Source organism: Chelonoidis abingdonii, chromosome 2 (genome assembly GCF_003597395.2).
Source record: "Chelonoidis abingdonii isolate Lonesome George chromosome 2, CheloAbing_2.0, whole genome shotgun sequence".
NCBI classification, from domain to species: Eukaryota; Metazoa; Chordata; order Testudines; family Testudinidae; genus Chelonoidis; species Chelonoidis abingdonii.
The window spans coordinates 217,073,568-217,091,325 of record NC_133770.1 but is presented as its reverse complement, the minus strand read 5'-3'; the positions used below and the strand labels follow the sequence as shown (position 1 = coordinate 217,091,325).

At 40.0% G+C, this 17,758-nt stretch overlaps 1 protein-coding gene across 1 annotated transcript in view; it reads right to left on the bottom strand.

The window, feature by feature from the left end:
- The window catches only part of RBBP8 (RB binding protein 8, endonuclease), a 67,953-nt gene extending 54,297 nt beyond the window's left edge, over window positions 1–13,656 (bottom strand). Inside the window, 4 exon segments of the mRNA XM_032795810.2 lie at window positions 1,352–1,394; window positions 8,774–9,000; window positions 10,687–10,810; window positions 13,637–13,656. Coding sequence (XP_032651701.1) covers window positions 1,352–1,394; window positions 8,774–8,885 — 155 coding nt within the window. The 5' untranslated portion in view covers window positions 8,886–9,000; window positions 10,687–10,810; window positions 13,637–13,656.
- Window positions 13,657–17,758: the final 4,102 nt, after the last annotated feature.

Below are 17,758 nucleotides of genomic sequence, written 5' to 3'. Positions count from 1 at the left end.
ATGGCATAACTAGGAAAAATGCAGTGGCTGAAATTAACAATGGAAAAACTAGTTAACATAAGTACACATTCATAAGGTATAATTTGTTTTAGAAGAGTACAAAGAAACTGAATATAGAAAACTATGTTAAGAGTACTATGGTTGCATATTTAAAAATAAAGAATGAATATCTTGACCATATTGCACATAGGGAGTATTCTGATTACTAGTTAGAATAGAATAACTTAACTTCTTTAGTGCGTTTAACGCAATTAAGTTCCCACCGCACCTCAATGGAAAGAAAATTATAATACAAACACATTTTTTCATATAGCAAACATAGCATACACTACTTATAATGCAGTCAAGTTCTTGAAACTTTCATTTTCCTTTCCTGAAAGCCAGGGTTAACATTTGCAAACATAATGTTGAATTAACATAGGATTTGGCATTTAACTGAATTATAGCATCTGGTGTGAGAACTAAAAACAAGCTGTTTTAAATTTGTAAACATAGTACATGGATTTTACTATGTTTACTTTTATTATCTTGGTTAAAATACACATTTTCTAGTTAATGTGTCTAATAAGCTATGTTCAATATTGTTAAAAAAGAGGAAAAAATAAATTTTTCACAGCACAGGAGTGCATAAACCTTCAAGCTAGGGATGTAAAAGGTTAACTAGTTAACCAGTAAGCATTAGTCTTACCAGTTAACCTGCCTTATCCGTTAACCCCGGGCCAGCCAGCCGACCCCAGTTGTCCCGCACTGGCAGGCTGCACAGCCCCCAGATGAGCCACTCGGCCTGAGGGGCCCCAGCTGCACTGGCCGATCGCCCCCAGCCGCTTAACCATTTAAACATTTTAACGATTAATTTTTTAAACGGTATTTACATCCCTACTTCAGGCTGGAGTTCTTTATACAAATCACTATGACCCAGCTTAGGGGAGGCAGCATTTAAAGGTACACTGCTAAGCTAACAAAAATTTAAAATATGGTTATGCCACTTGCTGCTCCTTTATAATGTACAAAAGTGACTTCACCTTAAAAAAAGGTTTCCTACTTATTCTTTTTCATATTTGAATTATCAACACCCTTGATAGGCACCTTAGAAATACTACAGAAGACTGCATCACCAACCGCTCATGCAAGCGATGGAGAACTGGAGTTCAGGTTATAGATCCTGCAAATGTTTATACATGTATATTACTGACTTCAACATTGCCACTCATATGAGTCAAGTTATGCACATGGGTGTCTGCAGGATCAGACCTCAAGTCCTCAACTCATCATGTAGGAATTACAATTTATTAATTATACTAAATTTTCCTCCTATGAAATAAATCTGTCTGGCATATGAATAGGTACTTACAAACACCTTTCCTTTTTCAGTTTGGATATTTTCAACTGTAATCCTGGAAAGCAAAAAGAAAAAACATGGATTATCTTTTGATTCATTTTAAAACAACTGTAGAGCTGAACTGTCCTTTCAGTTATGAAAACTTTAAAAATCATTCTTAACGTTTAAACCACTCCCTTTTCTCTTGTCCACAGTTAATTTATAACTCATTCTAAAATTGGCCCATCAGATAGGAAGCAGCATTGTTGTTTGCAAAGCCCTACTTTGGAAATGGCCTCAGTTTCCATTTTTCCATTCCAGTGGGTTTTAGTCACATGAGGGATGAGATTTATTCAGGTGTATGTGATGCAAAAGTCATTTTGTTCCATGAGTGTTTCCTGGTGTCAATCTCTATGGAAATATGCTTGCCTGCCATCTGTGAAAGAGGAAAAAATGCTGCAACATAACTAGTGGAAGAGGAAAGTAGTGGCTCCTGGACTAAGAGGATAGCGTCTATTTGGACCTTCCCATGATATCTGAATTAGTTCTTGGTTGAGTTCAGGAACAGCTATAAAGATCTCATTATTGGCTATCTCAGGATCCTTAATAAAGAACACCTGCTTCCCCTTTAAATTAATATAGAAATGTCTCCTTTGTAAAAAATATACTTCACCTCTACTATGCTGTAAAGGTAGGGGGTATTGTGTACTATTCATATGAAAAATTTTCTTGGACTGTGCAGACATGGAGTGTACACAGTACTACGTCGATATATAAAATTGCAGAAAAGATTTCTGACATTAATTTTCAAATATTATATTATCCGGTCATGTAATTAATGCCAGAATCATGGATACACACAAAGTAGCAATGTTAAGGGACCATCGCTTAAGATTCCTAAGTCCACAAGGAGGGCATGCTTCTGGGGCTACTATTATTCTCCCAGTTCTAATAGAGCCATGCTGCTGGGGACTCCGCAGGCTGAAGCTTCCCAGAAAGCCTCTTTAAGATGATCTGAGGAATGATGCACATCATTCTGTGCTTTCCTCACTCTTCTCCTATTCAGTCATTGAGGATCTGAGACATCTACTCTGTGTAGGAGAGGGACGATTCACTTATGTAGGGGACCCTCCAAATGTAACTGCTGGGGAAAATCAGACGCTAAGTACATGACAAAGAAAATTAAGAATGGAAAAATAAAACATGTGAAGCCAATGAATAAGGAAATTTCCTCCCCACTCAATGCCTTCTTCAGACATGCTACCAAAAAAAGGACTGACCAATTTTATTCATATTTTAAAAAACTTTTGAACTAAAAATGTCTGTGCCAGCATGCCATTCACAAAAAAGGATATTCTTTAATGTTATAATCTCATGAAGTCCTTATTAAGAAAGGGCTGACATAGTAATGACATAATGTAACATAAAAACGATGTAACATAAAACCACAAAAATAAGAACTGTGACCTTGCTTGGAGAAGTAGAGGTCGGAATTGTCGAGAAGTTTCTCCCCTCTCCCCCAGAAATAGCTGAATAAAAAAGTCTACTTGCTGCCATATCTGCTACTCTTTATTCTGGCAAACCTTCCAGTATTCAGGCTTCCACTTGGAAAGTAATAGTCAAGACAACGATTCAGTGAATACACACTATAGATTGTTACAAGATGATGAGGTAACAACGAGATATAAATTCCATGGAGACTACTTCAAAAGAAAGTTCTTGGGACATAGGTAAAGACTTCTCTTATCTCATAAGCACTCAACACCTGTGAGACTTTATGTTCTGTCACGCAGCACAGAGAGAGGGGTTATTTATTTATTTTTTAAAGTGGTTGCTATTGATAAAGTCAATTAGATATCAGCCATTAGAACCCCTATAAAGTGTGCTTTAATTCTACTCCACACCCTTCGGAAGGAATGAGGCTGCACAACAATGTGGCTCCTGTATGAACAGGTAGTCTGTTCAGTAAATTATTTAAGATTGTAACATTGGCAACCTGAGCCGCCAACTGAAGAGGCAGTGCTCAAAAGGCCAAGTACTATGCTACAAGTAACACTATCTCCCCTCTCACCTGAATTCAGGAAGAGCTAAACTGGTTACCTAAAAGTTTTTTTTGAAGTCAAATGACTAGGAGAAGGCAGGAATCCAGTTTGTTACATTTATCTGAGAGTGTAGAATTACTAATGTTACCCATAATCTCTTCCTTTTTGTCTTTCAGGGTACCAGAAAGCTTTGACTGAGCTAACTAATAGGACTATGCTTGTGTTTCCAAAGAAGTTTTATGTTTCTGGTATTCAGCATATAGCAAACCAAATATTTGTCTAAAGTGGAAAAAAAAATCCTCAATTTAATCACAACCACTTAGTTTCTCCTTTCCAGATACCTTCTTGCGAAACAGATGGATGATTTGGTGCAAGGGGTCTACTGCTGGGATGTTAGGCTTTAACTGTTTTAAGGTGTAAAATATGTAGGTGACTTGATGAATATTTATTAAAGCTCTTTATATGTTTTACATCTAATTTTTAAATTAACATTTAGGTTAATATAAATACACATTTAACATTTAAAAGTTAATGTTATGAGACTTGTAACTAGGCTACATTATGCATATATGTAATATTTTTCATTAAGGATTGTGACTTATTTATACCTTAATGAATACTTAAATACAGTAGAGTTATCATAGCTACAGGAACTTCAGCATTTTAATTTCTTGACCTGTGTACTTAAGTTTTCAGTATTAACATTGTATTAGCATATGGCTTGGCATCTAACTCTACTGTCTGAGAAAAAAATGAAATGGAAATAGGTAAGAGAAACCAGAGAAAAAGTTACAGCAGTTCATTCAAATGTATGCAATTTTACATTCAAACAAATCTATCTGAACTGCAGTTCTTGGAATGTGAAATGCAGTTCTTTCTCTTATGGGACTAGCGTGTTCTGGGGCTTCCATCTGAGGGGTTATAGGCTGATTGGATTATAATTATTTTATGCAGATGCCTGTCCAGAAACAAATGTACTGAGACCACATCTGTCATATGGTGACAATTTCTGATCTTTATTAACATGGATTGTGTTTTAAACAGTGACCTAATAGGGAAAAGGTTCCAAATTCCATTAAAAATACAGTTTCCTAATAGCACCTCTTTCTTATCCTAAAAAGCCAAGCATTTTAAGTAACAGGATGCAATAGAATGGAATGTGGCCCACAACCTTCATCATTGTGATGAACGCCTTCTCTCTTGCTTTCTCTCATATATTAGTTACCCTTCCACATGAGAAAACAGGTGATAGCTGAAAACCTTTTGAAGACTTCCATGTGTCTCATGTTATCTTAAAATGACATACGGAAGACATTCAGTGTAAAAGTTTCAGAGTGGTAGTTGTGTTAGTCTGTATCGGCAAAAACAAGAAGTCCTTGTGGCACCTTAGAGACTAACAAATTTATTTGGGCATAAGCTTTCGTGGGCTAGAACCCACTTCATCAAATGCATGGAGTGGAAAATACAGGAGCAGGTATAAATACAGGAAAAGATGTGATATGCCTTACCAAGTGTGAGGTCAGTCTAACGAGACAATTCAATTGACAGCAGGATACCAAGGGAGGAAAAATAATTTTTGAAGTGGTAATGAGAGTGGCTCATTTCAGACAGTTGACAAGAAGGTGTGAGTAATAGTAGGGAGAAATTAGTATTCAGGAAATTAGGTTTAGGTTTTGTAGACCCAACCACTCCAAGTCTTTATTCAGGCCTAATTTGATGGTGTCGGGTTTGCAAATTAATTCCAGCTCTGCAGTTTCATTACCTATCACTTTACTATGTAATTTTAAAAGTTATAGTTCTAATAATCTTTCATTATTCTACTGAAGTGCTAAATTCTGCAGGACAAATTTTTGAAAATACTTCTAAAGATATCAAAAATATCTTTTATGAGGCACCTGAGAAACAGAAAATTTACTCTGAATGGATGAGAGGATAAGTTAATGCTGAAGGTAAGGATATAATGCAGTAATGAAGAGCATGAAGATAGCAATTTCAACATAATTTTATTTATTTTTTCCATAGTCTTTAACCTTCACATCTCCTATAGGAATCCTTCAATGCAAAAATGTGTTTTATTTTTCATGATCCTATCCGTCCTAAGACTCACATCATCTTTATCACAGGCTCCTGGTTTTCTATGGATGTAATGGGGAAGAACTGGATTATTTATTTTATTGTTCTACAAAAACCTCCTTTTGTTTGTTCGATGTGTTACAGGTATATTTGTTTCCTCTAGTACACAGCTTCAGATTTAGTTTTAAAGATTATGCTCAAATACGACGTTGATGAGGGATAAATCCTACACCTACTTAGAGGCTATTCATATCACGTATCTAATTTGTAATTAGTACGTAAGTACTAATATCTGTAGGAGGATCTGGACTCTTCACAAATATTAGTATTAGATAATATCCTATGTGAAGTTGGAAAGTATTAATTGCCATAAACATTTCACAAATGGGAAATGGAGGCACAGAGATTTATTGACCGATTTTCAAAAGTACTGAGCACCACAAATTCCACTGAAGTCAATAGGAACTACAGGTGCACAGCCCATTTGATAATTAGGCCTTGCTCAAGGCCACACAGGAAGTTTGTGGTAGAAACTACTAGCTATTTTGTCAGCAGAGAAGCAGCTTTTCAAAGGTGAATAAATTGGCCTGATAAAAAATGAAAAAGCTTCTATTTATTCTCTAAAGACAAAGTACAGAAGCTGGAAAATTACATTTGTTAAAAAATAGCTGTTTTTTATTTAGCGTGATAAAGCACACAATGGAGAGTGCATAGACTTTTTTTCTCCAATGTACTAAAAAAAATCCAACATAACCAATTTAAAGGATTCTAAAAAATTACAACTTTTATAAAATTTTAGGCAGTTATACTCTATGTTAACTTGCAAATCCCTAGAAAGCAGAATTTGTAACAGAAATAACTGTCCTCTGATAGTTAGCAGAGCAAGCACACATGAAGTACTTCACTTCTTGAGCAAACACTCTATTTCTCCTAAACATAACCATATGTAATATATTTTTTGCTGACATCTAGATTTGAAACTCATGAATCAATTTTAATTCTTATTTACAGACTTCAGAAACAAGCAAAGTCCAGGCAAGTCTGTGTTTGATGTATCTTAAATATTCTCTTCTCCCCACCTTTTGAAAAAATTAACTATCCTTCAGGCATGTCTTTGATGTTATCATGGAAGATCTAATTTTACCCAACACTGTGGGACACACTACCGAAGGGCTAGGCATGAAAAAGTGTGCCTAGTGGCAAAATTACCTGGCCCTGCCCAATACACATTTTAAAGAGAACATGCAAATGTATAAAGAAAACCTAAACTTTAAAAATATGCACTGAATGTCCCAAATAACTACAGAAAGGGGCATTCAACACTACCCATAAGTCTTAGTTTTTTCAAGTTCACGGTTAGACAATCCCTCTCTGATGCTCCAACATATGATCTGCTGATGACATCACATCCACTACTGAAACCCAGCTGAAGACTGAATCAAATCCACTACTGAAACCCAGCTGAAGATTGAATCAAATCAACCAAGGTAAAGATAATATTTTAAGAAATAAAAACAATGTTGTTGTTTTTCAGGACATTCTATACACTTATTTTTTCTCCCAGGATACGAACTAAGATTTTTTTTTTTTAAAGTAACCAGAATGCAATTGGTTGGTAAATCTTTTTCTTTTAATTAATGTCAAATTAATTTCCTTTTAGTGAACAACAAATTAACAAATGTTTTTGACCATGTACACAAACCCTCAAGGCCCAATCTTGCAAGTTGCTAAGTGGGATCAAACATCCCACTGAAATTAGTGGGAGTTATGAGGGCAAATGCATTTTATAAGATTGGGCCATTAGGTATTTGAAAACTAAGGATCCTGCAATCCTGCCTCCACAGACAGATCCCTGTAATCCTGCAATCAGGCCTCCATAGACAGATCCCTGTACTCGTTTTGATATCAGTGAGACTCCACATAGGTGGAATCATCTGCCTACGAGGATCTAATTGCACGACTGGGGCCTACATTAATTCCTAATAAGTCATCTGCTTCTCTTCCAAAGTGATTTGCATTGTCTTTAATGTACAACAATGCATTTTTTGACATTCAAGTCAAATGCTGTTCTTAATCAGTTCAAAAGAACTAATCATGCATTAACAACTGTTCATGTGATTAAAGGTTTGAGAGACCAGCTTTTAAGTTTGGACCACATTTTTAGAAAGAGAAAAAACACACGTGAATCATTTAAATAAATATTATAAATATGATAAAATATAAAAATTATAGGCTGTGATAATTCCTCTCATATTTGGATGTTTTTTAATTCTCTCCAATACTCAAGAATGCAGATGTACAATGCCTTCTAAGAGCCATAATCATGGTACAACCACTAGCACAAAGGCTGAAAATATAACGCAAGAATAAATAGCTTCTATTATAAATTTATAAATTATAAATTCCTGCTTCTATTATAAATTTCATTGTGAATATTTAAAACTAGAGGCATTACCACCTGGTGTTTTCTCATGTCAGAACTACTAGCAGGTCCGGCTCCAGGCACCAGCTTATCAAGCAGGTGCTTGGGGCGGCAACTCGGGAGTGGGGCAGCACTCTCAGAGATTCGGCAGCAATTCGGCGGAGGGTCCCTCACTCCTGATCGGAATGAAGGACCTCCCGCTGAACTGCCGCAGATCGTAATTGTGATTGCGACTTTTTTTTTTTTGGCTGCTTGGGGCGGCCAAACCCCTGGAGCCGGCCCTGACTACTAGTGTTAATATATATACAGTCCATTCGTTTTATGTATCTGAAGAGGTAAGTAGTAAGGGAAATCAAAAAAAGAGAAAAAAAAACATTGGGCTTGGTAACATGTTTTTCCTTTAAAAATAGTGAGTTTCAACTATGAAGCATTATTATCAAATAGCACTAAGTGCCTCCAAAGCAACTGTAACTGTCAGTTCAGGTTAAGTAACTTTACTTGGTAGATTTATGAGCTCATTTATAGAGTTTATTTGCTTAGGTTACAACCCTGCAAGAATTTTCAGATTTTAAAGCCAAAAGAGACCACTGTGATCATCCAATCTGACCTCCTGCATAACACAAGCCATTGTAGTCACAGATGTTTTGTACTGGCTCACCTGCAGGACTGGAGCCTTAGACTAAACTTTTTTACTTCTAAAAACAAGCACAGCTGCTACAAATAGCCTTCTAATCTAATTGTAAACAAAGTTTCTTCATACTAACAGTTACCATTTTACATACACACGGGCATAGCACAGGGAGGGACTTCTGGGTCATCAAATCCAGTCCCCTGCTATCACAGGCAACCCTTCCATATAATCCTGTTCATAAATAAATCAAACTCCATCAACATACAGCATCAGCTGGAATAATTTACCTTGTACTTCTTTATCATGACATTCTTTTAGTTTGGACCACAGATCCTTGAAGATGTCACCAGTAGATTCAGCAGAGCTAGGGCTTCCACAACCTCCTCCAGAAGCATTCATTTTGTCTTTTCCAATGTAACTTTTTTCGCTTATCTTACCTATGGTACTTGTTCACTATCTTTTTTAGTTTTAAATTACATAGCTATGAAGTTTGTTTCTGAAGACAGCTGCATGCCTGTAATGAAAGATTGACAACATTTACATTTGCATGTATCAGAGTATGACTTGCAGCCATGGATGAAATAAAAGCCCACTGCATGTCATTGTCAAGTTGTGCTTATTTAATAACAATCATTCACCTTAAAAGCTTGGTAAGTGCTAATTATCTTGCCGAAAGCTAAAAACTATTATATAATAAAAGCTGTTATTTAAAAAAAAAAACAGCTACCAAATTCAAATTAGACAACGGATTTTAAGGATCGTTCACACTTTTTCCATGTTTGAAAACATTTTAATCTAATTCCTGGTTACCAAAATTACCATATGATTCCCACACTTTACAATTTGAAAATGCTTCAATACAATTTTGTAAAACGGGCCAACTGGCTTAAAAAAAACCCACAGGGCGTGCACATGTATTTCTTTATGCATATAATTCTAGATACAGGCCAAGAATGCTCATTCCAAAAAGAGGAAATCAGATGAAGATGAACACTCAGGTTCCCCTGGTAGTTTTCCTCTAAATTCTGCCACCAGGAATGGGATTGTCTCATCACAGAATAGGAGGTTGGTCTCAGAATTTGCAGATCCCCCAAAATCCATAAGGATCTTGGGATTCATCAAAGTCACAGGGTCCTGTGTCTCTGCATTGAATCGGATTCCTCTCAGACTCCAGCAATATGACTCCGATGGAGTCACACTGCAAGGAAATTCCCCACCTACTGCTGCTCCTGCTGCCTTATGAGGGGTTCCACAGTGCAGAGGATCTCCTCAGGTAATCTAAGAGGAAGCAAGATGCTGTGGTTAGGGCACTGCACTGGAACTCTGAACTGGATTAATTCCTGGTGCTGACACAGATGTGCGACATTGGAAAAGCCATGCAATCTGTCCCTCAGTTGTGAAACTGTGATTAATTATCTTTCTTCTCTCCCAGTCTCTTTACGTTGTAAACTTTTGGGGTCAGGGACTGTTTCTTCTTATATGCTTGCACAGTACCTACCCACAATCGGTCCTCATCTTCGTGGTTACTGTTCTGTAGTACAAATAATAAATAAGTACATGAATAATCTCCCAGCCCTTTTGAGATATTTTTAAACAACGATTCTGACCGAGCATGCTGGAGACTGACTTTTAAGACCTGCAACTGGAAGGGGCCAGGGCTCCTTGAGTTTCTGAGGTAAAATACAAAGCTTCTCCTCATACCCAGCAAGACCTAGGAGTAACCAAGCAGCTGCACTTCCTAATGTACAAGTCCACAAGCTACCTAAACATATGTATTGAGGCTGCAACTTCTCTCACAAACAATAGGTCTCTTCACATTAGAAAAGATTGTTCAATGGTTTGAGGGCTAAATTAGGATTTGGAATACCTGGCTCCAAGTCTTTGCTCTAACACATACTTCCTGAATGACTTTGGGTAAGCCACTTAACCTGTCTGTGCCTCACTTCCTCATCACTAAAATGGGATATTAGTACTTCTTTATTTTACAGCAGTATTTAAGGATAAATACATACAAGAGAGACTGTGTGGAGGCTCAGAATGTGCACCTTACATAAAACAGACATCAGACAGCCCCAAATATGCTTGAATCACCTTTGGCTCCTGCAGATTGAATTGTGTGACTTATTGCACTGGCTATAAGTTTCAAGTTAGCGAAGGTTCTCATATTAAACACAGCTCAACAGAAAACAGAACAAGTTACCTTTTAGAATTAGGGATAACTAATGGTCACCAATTGAAGTTGTGATAGAGGTCTTCATACATCTTCACAGCTGAAATGCTTCACTTTGAGCCATCATACAATGCTTCTTTGTGGAACTCATTGCCTAATAACATTAGGAATGTCTTTTAGACATTTGTTTTCATTAGCTTTTAAACAGAGCTGCCTGAGAAATCACCTCTCTCTCTATGAGCAGTCAGGAGAGTGGAGCTCAGATGATGTACCCTTGCTTACAGACTTAGATGTGAACATCTAGGGTCTGTCATTTTCAGTTGGAGGGCATGTGATTCTAGAGTTTTCTTCCGCTTTTGGGGATTGTCTCTAAAGTTGTTCTGCACAAGTTTCCCACCACATTTCTCTTCAGTGGTACATAATGCTGAAAGTAAAAGTAGTGGAATTGTCCTAAGCTCCATCAGCTTTGTGACCCCAAAACGAGATGCCACTCATAGCAAATGTTCAACACATGATCATGCATACTCTGCTTACTTTCCTACCTCTAGCAGTCAGCGTTCAGGAGTATCCCTGGACAAAGCTGGGCAGTTGCATAAGCACAATGGGCTCATGATAAAAATGAAAAAAGCTGAGTCTGGATATTAAGAACTGATTCTAAAACAGCCTTTATGACTCTGAAAAAGAGCTTGAAACACTTAACTAAATGTATATGAATGCATGACTGCCTCCAGCAGAGGGAGGAGCAGGAGAAAGCTGATACCACCCACTGCTCTAAAGAAGAAAAGGCTTGCTGTTTGGGGTTCCAACCCTTTCCTCTAGCCCATTGGCTTTATAGCTCAAATTGGGATAATTTTTCTTCCCTAAACATTATCCATTTTGGCATCAAAATGAGAGGTCTTTCCCAGTACACTGCGCAGAATTTTGTAAGATATTGTCCATTTCTTCATCAACAGCAGCAGTTACTAGATTGACAATTTAATTACTGTAACTAGATGTCTGTGTTAACACTTCATTGAGATTAACAGGGCAGTTCCTTCACTCAGCTGTATTGGTGCTGCTCTCTATTTGTTACCAACGTAGGGTGCACTAGCTTAAGAAAGTATCAGAGGGGTAGCCATGTTAGTCTGGATCTGTAAAAGCAGCAAAGAGTCCTGTGGCACCTTACAGACTAACAGATGTACTGGAGCATGAGCTTTCATGGGATGCATCTGATGAAGTGGGTATTCACCCACGGAAGCTCATGCTCCAATACATCTGTTAGTCTATAATGTGCCACAGGACTCTTTGCTGCTTTAGCTTAAGAAAATCTGTTGCAGCCAGTAACATTCATAACACCATTGTACTGTTGACACTCCAGCGGTTAGACAACTATTAAAATTGCAGGCAGCCACAAAAAAACTGTCTACACAAGGACTCCCAGAAGTAGGTATTTTTGCAGAACAGACACAGCCTGAGTGCATCAGCTTTAAGGCCACATGCAGCCTTTACAGCCACCAACGTTGCCCAGAGAGGATGCATCACTTCTCCAAGCTGAGAGAAGTCGGTGCTTCACAATGTAGAACTGATAAATGAAATTGTTTTTAATTGTTCACTTTATTAATGTAAGTTCTGTTCACCATTCAATACACTTGCCTGCATTGTAACTCCTGTTCACTGTTTGATTTTGTATTTCATATGACTTGGCATTGTGCCTCTCTCATACAACTTTGTATTAGAAAATTGGTAGAAAACTTTGTATCAAATGTTATAGCCCCTAAGGATAGTATAGTTAAAGTGAAAGAAACATGTGCCTTTTTGCTAGAAGTAGAATAAAATCTCCCCCCCCACTCTGTAATCAATTGCCCCATTGACTGAATGAGGTGTGAATGAGTGAGGCTTGGAAGACACCCACCTCCAGACAGCTACAACAGTTGAAGAGGGAATGGAAGCCAGAGCAAAGGACAATACAACTTGTCAAGTGGGCCCAATAAAGAAAAGCAGACATATTGACGACCTCAGGGATTAGAAGCAAGCACCTTCTTTAGAAAACGCCCTCTTTGAGCAGCATTGGGACAACACCCAGAAAAAAAAGCAGCACAAAGCACAGACCAACGGACACAGACCCAGATTTTGAATCTGGTCTGGATTTGCATAAGAGGGAAGCTGCTATAAATACAAGGTGTCTGCAGAAGGACCCCGGGTCTCGTCTTGTCACCACCGGAGCATTGATCCGGATTGGCAGAAGCCCGGCTCCACCCCTCCCCCATCTAACTCACCTGGCCAGTGCAGTTAAGGGGAGCAACTAGTTGGTAACAGCAGCAAGATGGAGTGTGTTTGTGTCTGTGTGTGTGTGTGTGTGAATGCATGACTGTAATATATCATATGCATATGATAGAGTATTAATTAATACCTGTATTACTAATAAATGTGGCGTTTTGCCTTAATCCCCCTGAAAAGATCCCGTATAGTACTTTGCGTACAACAACAGGAGCCCAAAAGGGACAGCTGTGTTTGCAGCCCTGTCCATGGGCTGAGAGGGCCCAATTTCATCTTCACTTCCTTACAGTGACTCTCACTGTCACTGTAACAAACTAGCAGAACACCGGTCTGAGCGGGGAGGCGGGGGATTGCAGTGTCACAGCTGGGTGTGGGGGTGCGAGCAGTGGGCATGGGGCAGTACCGAGGGGCTGATTCAGGGACCCCAGGGAGGTATTAGCGAGCTGCCTCTTGGGGGGGGTGGGGGCGACACATGTTCTTGTGGGGTGGAGCCGGGGAGCCCAGAGGGGCACCTGGGGACGGTTGTTCGGAGCCGGCAAAGAGGAGCTGTTTCTGGGAAAGGGCTGCCCAGGCCCTGCCTCACCGCGAGTCTCCCCCGAGCCCACCGGCCGCGCGGCAGGGCAGCCCCGCCCGGGTCTCGGCGGCGGGCGAGACGTCCCGGCAGCGACACAGTAACAGGACCTGCGCGCGGGTCACGCTACCAGCGAGGGACGAGGGCGGTTACCTGGCGGCGACTGGTCGGTCTCTGGCGGCTCGGCGCACACGGCGGGAAAGGAAAAAGGCGGGCGGAGCAAAGCGCTGCTGTGCGCCCCCTGCCGGCCGCCTCAGGAGCTGCCCCTGGCCGAACACCGCCGGAGGGCGGCCGGCGACTTCTCGCGAGACTCCTCTCGCGAGACTGCCTTGGTCCCTGGGTCAGGGGGCTTTTGGGAAGTGATAACCGGTGATGCTCTGAGGAGTGGCGTGGGGCATGTGCCGCGGGGCTGGCAGGCAGCCGTAGGGCAAAAAGCAGAACCTCCTTGCCTCAGCCCGCTAAACGTCATCCTGGGGTGCAACAGCCAGCACATGAGTGGTGGGGTCTTGGCACCGGGCTGGAGGGCGCCGCTCATGTTCCCCACAACCTACTTGTTATAAAGTCCCGGGTCCCAGAGCGCCCCACGCCGGCTCCTGCTCCCGGGTCCCGCTCCCAGCCCAGGGTCCCAGTCCCAGAGCGCCTCACGCCGGCTCGTGCTCCCGGGTCCCAGTCCCAGAACGCCCTATGCCAGCTCCTGGTCCCAGTCCCAGAGCGCCCTATGCCGGCTCCTGCTCCCGGGTCCCAGTCCCAGAACGCCCTATGCCGGCTCCTGGTCCCAGTCCCAGAGCGCCCCATGCCGGCTCCTGCTCCCGGGTCCCAGTCCCAGAACGCCCTATGCCGGCTCCCGCCCCGGGTCCTAGGTCCAGAGCGCCCCACGCCCGCTCCCAGCCGAGGGTCCTATAGCGCCCCATGCCGGCCCCGGTTCCTAGCCCCAGAGCGCCCCACGCCGGCTCCCGCTCCCAGCCCTGGGTCCCAATTCTAGAGCGCCCGACGCCCGCTCCCACCCGCGGGTCCCATAGCGCCCCACGTGGCCTCTGGAATTCCCCCGGGTTTGTGAGATCCCCGCGTGAGGGGTCTGCATTCCAGTCCCGTGGGCTTAAAGAAAACACCGTGTAGCGAGCGAAGAATCACGGAGCTGGCGGCGCGGGAACCATCATGAAACCCCAGAACAGGAGCCAGCGCCTAGCTCAAGACAGCGCTGAGTGCCGCACGTGTAAATCCATCTTGGTGGGAAAATGAGGTTGCAGTTTGGGAGCCTAACCTTAACTGAAAAATGTAATCGACGAGAAAAGGCCCTACTTGAAAAGAGAACAAATTCACCCCTATGGTATCCAACATAAAAGGCCCTGAGCTTTGGAATTTATTCGCCCCAAGCTTTGGAATTCCCTTGGCTGCTAGAGCCTTAATCTGTTTCTCATCAAGTCATGCTGAAAAATCCATCTTTTCCCCAGACTTTTGGGGAGGGAAGGGTGCATTGAGGACTGGGATCTGTATAATGACAGTTGAGAGCTATGGTTTGAGAGTATTTTTTTCTTTCCCTTCCTGATTTGGGGGAGGCTCTGTATTTATGGTTAGTATAGCAGAAATGTCTGGAGCTCAGGAAAGGTACATTCTTATGTTTTATATAAGGGTATAAACATGTAGGGCTGGATTCTCCTTGTAAACTCTACTGAAGTCTGTTCTATACTTATTAATCTCTATTGGGGAACTAGCCCATAGAACATCTTCACCCAAACTATAGGGAAACACTTATTGAGTCCAAACCTGTTCTCTGCAGGGAAGCAAAAACTAAGGGACTTTAATTTGGAAGTTTACGTATGTATAAACTGAAGGATCAGATCCAACTTTATATTAACTATATTCTTCCTTTTCATTGCTCCATTGTACACACACAAAAACATCAAGAATGCTGTAGATAGGGCTTAGTTATGAGCTTGGAAGACAAGCCCTTGCTCGGCTGTGGGCCAGTCCTACAAACACATGCTATTTTACTCACATTAGTAAATGAATTATATGTTTTAATGTTTACCATATCAGGTCTTAATTGCTATTTCACCTTCCCCTTGTTAGATTATTCAGTTAGTCACATACTTGAAAGCTTAAGTCACTAGAACAGTGATACTCAGACCTCAGTTGTTCTGGAACCAAATTAGTGATCAACATTACCCAAAAGAGCCATAGGAGTGTGAATTCATTGTTTCTCTTACTATGGTACTATGTATTCATAATTAAACAGTATGATGCAGGGAAAATTGTATGTATATTTAACTTTTATTTATATAAATAAATAAGTACAGCAAAATATATATACAAAATACAGCAAAATGATTGAACAAGTATTATTTTATCAACTACAAAATGAGTTAATAACATAGTAAAAGCATCTTGATTGATTAATAACATTGGTTAATTAATTCACACTTTTATTGTATGTGCTGCAAAGAGCTGCAGGGGATACATTAAAGAGCCGCTTGCAACTCAGGAGTCTCAGTCTGAGTATTACTGCACTAGAAAGTAAAGATAGCGATAAACTATTTCTAAATCACAACTAGATCTGAAATATAAAGAAAAGCTTTCTGAAATATGGTCAGATTAGAATCAAAGCGGACTTGTGCATACACTTTAACTATGTTGAAGATTTTACAAGTCTCAGTTAGGTACATACCTATAACTAACAAGGGCTTTGAAAATCTTTGTAGCCCATTTTCCTTCTCACTCCTCAATATTGTTTGTTTAATCACTTTTTAACAGAAATAAACTTGACTAGCGCAACAGCTAAAGCAGAAGTGCAGTTAGTTATTGTAGAGATTTTTGTAACTTCGTATCTGAAAACCTAAAATATGCTCCTATGTTTTTCTTTTGAAGCCTTCAAGCTTTGAGAGTTCAGGACTAGGATGACTTTGCTTGCAGCTTTCTCATACTGAAGAAGGAAAGCAGTCCTTGAATTTATGCTAAGCTCTGATAAGTAACAGTAAAAATCACCCTAAGTTGCTAGGTTAGTGATGCCACCATGAATCAAACTCATGTTTTGGTCTATAAAGCTCCTCTAGGAGAGATTATACACATCACCATGCTTGGACTCGGATTTCTTAGGAATTAACTGCTTAGTAAAATTAATTATGTCTTGGTTCTCCTAAGCATGAGAAAATAACTTTTTTCTCACAGGTAGTCAGGTTTCAATGCATCTCAAAGTTTGTGGAAATAGGACATAGGAAATAGATTTGCACAAAACCCTACATCTTAGAATATAAGAATAGCCATACTGGGTCAGACCAAAGGTCCATCCAGCCCAGTATCTTGTCTACCGACAGTGACCAATGCCAGGTGTCCCAGAGAGAGTGAACCTTACAGGTAATGATCAAGTGATCTCTCTCCTGCCGTCCGTCACCACCCTCTGACAAACAGAGACTAGGGACACCAATCCTTATCCATCCTGGCTAATAGCCATTAATCTTACAGTTCAGTTACATGGTGTGAGCTGTAAAGTTCATCAAAGTTAATTCTGAATTGTAATTTTACTTCCAAATATGTACTTATAGCTAATGAGCTAATACTGCAATGAGGAATCTAGGTGCTCTAGTAGAAGATTTAAAAACAAAAATAAAATAAATTGATCTGCTAAATTTATGAGAAGTATGGTATGGCAGTATGCAAAAAGCATTGCAATACACACAGAACAAATCACTACTTTATTAGTATCGGTAATTAAAAACACTTTTGCAATTTTTTTTTCCTATAAACTGCATGATCCCAATTCTCTTATTAGTTTTTAAGGCAATGTAACTCCACTGACTTCGTTGAAGTTACTCCTAATTTAAACTGCAGTAATTGATACTAGTATAAGTATAATATTGTTTGAAAATCATATTACAGTGAACTTTTCTTTCCGTACCTACTTTCCAATAAGGAGTCATTTATTTGAATTTCTGCAGAAAAACCTGACCCATGGTGACAAACTTGGCCACAACTTACTGAGTTACCTGACTAATTAAATGTACTAATGAAATACTGAAAAGCATGCTATTCCAAATTCATTTACACTAGATGTTTAAGTTTACTAATTGAACTGGAACACCATGTCGTTCATTTAACAGGAGTAAATATCCACACCTAGACAATAAAACTGTGGGAAAAGACTCTGGCATTGTTGCTGAACAAATTCAAAAGTTTCTGTGGACTCATGGCTCATGGCCAGATTTCAGAGGAGCCCTTTACCTGACACATTAACTTTGGTGTTAGAATACTTATCTAAAAACAACTCTGAAACAGGAGTGG